Source organism: Musa acuminata, chromosome BXJ1-4 (genome assembly GCF_036884655.1).
Source record: "Musa acuminata AAA Group cultivar baxijiao chromosome BXJ1-4, Cavendish_Baxijiao_AAA, whole genome shotgun sequence".
In the NCBI taxonomy this organism is placed as follows: domain Eukaryota; kingdom Viridiplantae; phylum Streptophyta; class Magnoliopsida; order Zingiberales; family Musaceae; genus Musa; species Musa acuminata.
In genome coordinates this window covers 1513674-1520609 of record NC_088330.1, presented here as the reverse complement: position 1 = coordinate 1520609, position 6936 = coordinate 1513674, and the positions used below count along the sequence as shown (strand labels likewise).

Genomic DNA, 6936 nt, shown 5'->3' with positions numbered 1-6936 from the left:
TCGTAGTGTGAAAAAATAATAATCATCGACTACCAATGGATATCGGCTATCTTTTTAAATTACCCTTCTTATAATTCTAAAATTAATAGAGATAAGGTAAAATATCATCCTTCTTTTAAATTCTGTAGTCATAATAATATCTTTTATGTAAAATATTAATGGAATGAATTTCCATGAAAAAATATTTATGTTTTTCTGCATATCATTCATTATACGGGTAGTTCTTGATGTACCTAATCAAGAACTTGCCTAATTATGCAGATAAAAAAGCATGTGTCGGCAAACCATTTCTCTATCCAGCAACCTGCAATGATTGAAGGAAAAGTAGCCGATAGCTTGCAACAACAGTTTTAAATAAGTGAATTCTCAAAATAATATTTTTTATACGTCTGTTTCCTTAGTCATTCTTGGAATATTTTATTCTGAAATGGATTTGCTGGTCGGTGGATTTCCCAAATCAATAGACCCAACTTGGTGGGTGTGGAAATGGGACTCCTCGTCGATGAAATGCATGAGGTTTATTTGTTGATGGGTACAGGAGACCAACCAATGATAGAGATGGATTGAATAGCTAATCTACAAAGTTAATTGAGACTGCATGGAGTAAATCTTGTTTATTACTCCATATTATACTTGCCATTCGAAGCAAATGCTATAAATTGGATTGTTTCATCAACTCGACCCTGTCGTTCGATAACACCCAACTAAAAATTATTATTCTTGTGAGCTTTAGAAATGTAAAAACATGTTAAAACTGGAAACTGAGAGATCCATCCATTGAAGGCACTATTTTTCCTTGGATCACATGACTTGGAGTGTTGGATTTTGTGTCTGTGTGTGTTTGTGCTGACACCTCACAGGACAGCTCTTTCCTAGCAACCTACTTAAACACTCATTATTACTACATCGTGAGGTTCTCTCTCTCTCTCTCACATACTAAAAGAAAGGGGTTGGTGTTTACTTTCTCTGCTCTCCTGTCTCATTGCTGCAGGAGTGCAGATCTGAGAGCCTCCCCACGACTAGCAGCGGTGATGGATCTGAGCTCCTCCAGATCGATCTTCGGCGGATCTGTAGGAAAGCTCGCACCTTTGGCCATTTCCCTCCTGTTCTTCCTGGTCTTGTCCGCTCTGATCCCATCCACAGGTCAATTCCTAGTTCATTTTCTCCTTACCAAGTGCTCGATTCTTCTCAACATTTGATCTTTTCGTCTCAAAATCCAAGTTTTCCACTCAAAATGCTTGAGGTTGATGCTCATTGTCACGGGTTTCGTCGGATATGGTGGTGAAATGGTAAAGGGGAAGCTTGTTGTCCTTAGATATTGCTTCATTCTTCTCAATATTGGGACATTTGGTCTCGAATTAGCTTTTTCTACTCGATCTGGCTGAGTTCGGTCCTTTTCGTGATGGGTTTCCCCGGAGCTTAAGCTCTTCTTTAGTAATTGCTACCGGATTTCTTTTTTGTTTTCTCCAAAAAAAAAGATATAGTTACCGATCTAGCTCTAGTGTGTTCAGTATTTAAGGATTATAATACCTGCAGAAATAGGACATCTCTGTCTCATTAGATAGCTGAGATGCAATTGTTTAGGGTGGAGCCTCGAATTTTGGTAATTGGTTTTCTATTTTTGCGGCACTACGTTTTCTTTTCATTAAGAACATGATTTGCAACTGTTTTTTCTTATTTTTAAGTCACTACTGGAGAAGAGTAGTTGCTGATCTAGCTCTCTTTAGTTCAGTACTTGAGGATTTTAGTACCTGCAGAAATAGATGTCTGCCTAATTAAATCTCTAGTTGTTGCAAGGTTGATTTTTCTTTGTTTTAGCCAAAATGAATGACCATGTTTTTTTGAATTGCTGAATACAAACACCAATGCTGATTGTATCCAATTTTCTTAGTGATGTTCACAAGATGTACATCTTGCAGGTGATCAAACTGGTTAAATTTTTTTATCTCACCAGTGACGAAAAACGTAAGAATAATGCCGTTAAATTAACATGTTATTACAGAGGGAAAAAAATTAGTGGTAAAATTTAGGGTGTTTGGTGCACATATTGTTGAAGAATTAGTTAATGTTATCTAGGAGGAATGGCCTGAATGGGTGATTGTAAAATAATTTTCAATACAAAAAGCCTTTTTCTTAGATATTCAAACTCTATTCCATTTCTTGATGTTCAAGAATGTTCATATCTATATCCACTATTTGTTTGGTTCAGTGTTATATTCAGTAGATCCAAAACATTTCTTATAATGTTTCTTTTGTAATTCATGTTTCAACCTTTTTTTTATTTTTTTGCTTAACAGAGGCTTATGATTCACTGGATCCAAATGGAAATATAACAATCAAATGGGATATTATGCAATGGACACCAGATGGTTATGTTGTAAGTACAAAAGATGGTCATTGGCCTATTTTCCTGAAATTATATGATGCTCACATGGCCAATTCTTTTGCATTCAGCTTGGCCATGCATAATTTCACATAGTTCATGATTGAAAAGGCAATTGAAATTAATGTTAAGTGCAAACCATATTTCTTTGTTGAGATCATCTTGGCAAAAAGTGTTCTCAATTTACGTAGCAACTGAATTGCGTCTACAATCAAAATATTGATATATGAATTATTATCAGGCTGTTGTTACGATGTTCAATTTCCAGCAATATCGTCACATCCAAGCACCTGGGTGGACTCTTGGGTGGACCTGGGCAAAGAAGGAAGTCATCTGGTCTATGGTAGGAGCCCAGACCACGGAGCAAGGTGATTGCTCAAGGTTTAAGGGGAACACTCCACACTGCTGTAAGAAGGATCCGACAGTTGTGGATCTACTTCCTGGAACTCCATACAACCAGCAAATAGCCAATTGTTGCAAAGGAGGAGTGATTAATTCATGGGTTCAGGATCCAGCTAATGCTGCAAGTTCATTCCAGGTCAGTGTTGGTGCAGCAGGAACCACCAACAAGACCGTGCGTGTGCCGAAAAACTTCACCTTGAAGGCTCCAGGACCTGGGTATACGTGTGGAATAGCAAAAATTGTAAAGCCCACTAAATTTGTTACACAAGATGGAAGGAGAACAACCCAAGCTCTGAGTAAGTTATCAAAGATAACCTGCAAAAATCTAGTATTTTGAAACTTTGAATAGGATAGGATTTCAGGTTTTAGATACAACTGTTATATCGCACATGAACATGTCATAATATCCCAACCATTTGGGTTGGTTAAATATGTCTTTTCCCATCATTGAGCTTTGTGTAATATGATATCCAGATAGATAGAATAGAAGCATTCAATTTTATTTTATTATTTTTATTAAAGTCTTCTTAAGTCTCCTCTACCTCGCACTATTTATTATCTCAATCCACAACATTATTTAACTACAACATCTATAGATCTTGAAATATGTTCATATAATTTTAGATGTTTTTTTATTCCGATCCTCTATTGAAGCAATACCTAATTGTTTCCAAATAAAAATATTTGTTTAATTCTTTCTTTTCTGTAATTCCATATGTTCATCTCAAGATTTCATCTCAGCTAAACTAATTTTTTATATGCATGCCATTTATTATTCGTTCAATATTCTGATCCATAAATCATAATCAACCTTACAAATATTTTATAAAATATATTTTTTAATCTTACAGTGACATGATGATAAGACAACCATCACAATGCTCGTATCTACTTTTTAACTATCTAGCTTTTACTCTATGAATAATGTGTCAGTTATTCTCTCATTTGTATTGAATAATAGATCCGAGGTGCTTCAAATTTTTACTTATAGAAACTTCTTATCCATCTATCTATAGCACACCCTTTTTCTTTTTCTAATACATTCAAAACTATATATGTTCAATCTTAGTCCTACTTAACTAAATCTTTTAGTTTCAAATCGGTCTTCATAACTTTCATCAATCGGCACAATATCATCAGCAAGTAATATATTTTGTGGGGATATTCCTATATATGAGTAGTAAATGGGTCCATTAGCAATATAAGAAGATAAGATTTTAGGACTAATCCTTGATGTAGTCCTATAGTATAGGAAATATGATACATACAATCCCTATAGCCCTAGCAATTGTAAATACTATATCATACATGTCTTTTATTACATTGATATAATTCTTAGATGCTCTTTTCTTTTTAAAATCCATCATAATAAATCTATAGGTACTATATAATTAACCTTTTTCTATGTCAATGTAAACCATATATAGACCTTTTTCCTTCTCTCTATATTTTATATTAATTATCTCAATAAATAAAAAACATTTGTGGTTGATCACTTGATCTTTTGGGCATAAAGTCAAAAAACATTCTCAAGATATTCATTTTGTTTCTTATTATTATTTTTAATTACACTTTCTCAAATTTTCAGTGTGACTCATTAGTTAAATCCTCTATCATTAGAGTAATTTTGAATGCCTGTCTGGTTCTTATAAATTGTCTTTAAAGTTCCTCCCTGGTTCATTGGACATACTTGATACTCAAAATTTTGTTAATAATCTAGTTAACCAAACTACCCTCCGATATCCTATAATATTCAAATCTGAACTAGGGCTGCCATCATGTCCTACACTTTTACCTAATTTTATCCTATTTAAATCTTTATTTTTCTTATTTGTTCTGATTTTACCAACAAATCCATGATGTCTAAGCTTCTTGCTATATTCTATCTCTTAAGGCTAAGTCATCAATAGAATGCTTATTAAATGATGTATAAATCTTCATTTATCCTTAATTTTAATATTGTTGACAAGCAACTTTTGATGTTTCCGTTTTACATTTAACATTTGCACTTTGGCAGTCTAATAAACATCCTTTTCTCCACCTGTCTTATGGTAAAAACTATCACATGCCTTATATTTTGTAGTAAACTCACAAACTTTTTGGTTTCTTTTTTAATTAATAAATATCTTTTAAGAATTTCCTCATTTTTATAGTAAATTCACAAACTTTTTAGTAAACTAAATATTTTGTTGCATGCTCTCTTTGTAGTGATTGCTTGCTTTAAAATATTTTTTGAAATTTAATTGCAGTGACGTGGAATGTTACATGTACATATTCCCAATTTCTTGCCCAGAAGACACCTACTTGCTGTGTATCACTTTCATCTTTCTATAATGACACAATTGTTAACTGTCCGACATGCACTTGTGGGTGCCAGAACAATGCAACTCAGCCGGGAAGCTGTGTGGAGTGAGTTAAAATGTGAAACTCTTTCTATTGCTGACAATTTTAGTTCATCTCTTACTGATGTCTTGGTTTACTATGGCAGAGGAGATTCACCTTATTTAGCTTCTGCGGTCAATGGTCCTGGCAAAAACAGCTTCACTCCGCTGGTCCAGTGTACATCACATATGTGCCCCGTAAGAGTGCATTGGCACGTTAAACTTAACTACAAGGAATACTGGCGCGTGAAGATTGCAATAACAAATTTCAACTACCGGATGAATTATACGCAGTGGAACCTTGTCATCCAGCATCCAAATCTTGACAATCTCACTCAACTCTTTAGCTTCAATTACAAGTCGCTGACACCATATGGGGGAATAAGTAAGTTTCTTCGATTCAATTTTACTTTTCTAAGGCCACTCTGTGGATTTTCCTCTTATTTGTATCATGGAACTGTTAGTGGATGAATATTATCCCTATAGTCATGATGACTCTAACTCTGTTATCTAATTTTGCAAGAACACCTTATGATTTAAGTTTGCCTCTATTGATCTACCTTATATATGTGCATATTTCTTTCTTATTGACTCAAAAAGAATTACAAACCTGGAGTACATGTTGCTTACTATTTTCTTCCTCTTCCGTGATCATAATCTTAAATGCATTTCATGTCACAGATGACACTGCAATGCTATGGGGTGTCAAGTACTACAATGACTTGCTCATGGAAGCTGGACCTTATGGAAATGTACAGTCGGAACTTCTATTCAAGAAGGATCCATCAACTTTTACTTTCGAAAAGGGATGGGCCTTTCCACGGCGCATCTACTTCAACGGCGACAACTGTGTCATGCCTCCGCCAGACTCATATCCGTGGTTACCAAATGCCGCCTCGCAGTTAATGAGCACCTCGACGATGACCCTTCTTACTGCTTTGTCTTGGTTGCTAATCTACTGTGTCTAGGAAGTTCTTCAGGTTTGCTTGGAATTTTTATTTATATGTAAACACATTTCAGCTTCTGGATTTTGGACAAAGCGAAGGATCAGTCTCTCTTACACCAAAGGAATCTTAAATGTTGTAAATTGGTATTTTGAACATTTCTTTACCAATGTTGTGCTTAAATTCTTGTAATGTTGTTGTCATTTATGTCACAACCTTATTTGTAAAAGGATAGACAGACACCCATGGTAATTTATATTTGTCAAAATCCTTAAAAAGATAGATTGATTGGTGTGGTAAAAATGGAACCTCATTTCTTGTATGGCTTGAATTGTATCTCATGATGCATGAAGGTCTCATCCTTACAGAATGGAGTATATATTAGAAGGATCTTATGCAAGTTATCTAAACAAGCAATTCATATGTTCTTATTTGCAAGTATCGTCTATGGTATCTACGATCTAAACATCTTTTTACAGTTTGACTACAGTTGACTTGGTGAATGTACACCTAAATATTCTAATATCGCGGCATCATCATCATCATCATTTTTATCTCATATTTAGAATGACAATAGGCTACCAAGTTGGATCGATTACCCATATAGATAAATTGTGCTTATTTTAAATTTGATTAAAAAAATTAGAATCCCAATTTAAATGAATTAAGCTAATTGAGAGTCGCAACACATGGAGCCCATTTGGACCATGAAAAACCATCCATATTTGGTAAACCAAATCTTGGATAGATTCACATCTATTTCCGTTGATTGGATATGCCATGTTAGATCTTAGGTATTAATTGCACGTGCCACGTCAGCATAACA

The 6936-nt window shown here is 34.5% G+C and overlaps 1 protein-coding gene across 1 annotated transcript; it reads left to right on the top strand.

The window, feature by feature from the left end:
• The first annotated feature begins 910 nt into the window (after window positions 1-910).
• Window positions 911-6432, top strand: LOC135640620 (COBRA-like protein 1). Its single transcript, XM_065155277.1, has 6 exons — window positions 911-1143; window positions 2298-2377; window positions 2625-3081; window positions 5035-5194; window positions 5274-5551; window positions 5848-6432. The coding sequence occupies exons 1-6, from the start codon at window positions 1032-1034 to the stop codon at window positions 6132-6134; spliced, it is 1374 nt and encodes a 457-aa protein (XP_065011349.1). The 5' UTR covers window positions 911-1031; the 3' UTR covers window positions 6135-6432.
• Window positions 6433-6936: the final 504 nt, after the last annotated feature.

What these genes read in the sequence shown, in the direction of transcription:
- LOC135640620 (XM_065155277.1), top strand. Translation starts at nt 1,032, where the DNA reads ATGGATCTGAGCTCCTCCAGATCGATCTTCGGCGGATCTGTAGGAAAG. An exon ending in GAGAACAACCCAAGCTCTGA is followed by an intron (nt 3,082 to 5,034) that starts GTAAGTTATCAA and finishes ATTTAATTGCAG; the next exon opens with TGACGTGGAATGTTACATGT. An exon ending in CAGCCGGGAAGCTGTGTGGA is followed by an intron (nt 5,195 to 5,273) that starts GTGAGTTAAAAT and finishes TTACTATGGCAG; the next exon opens with AGGAGATTCACCTTATTTAG.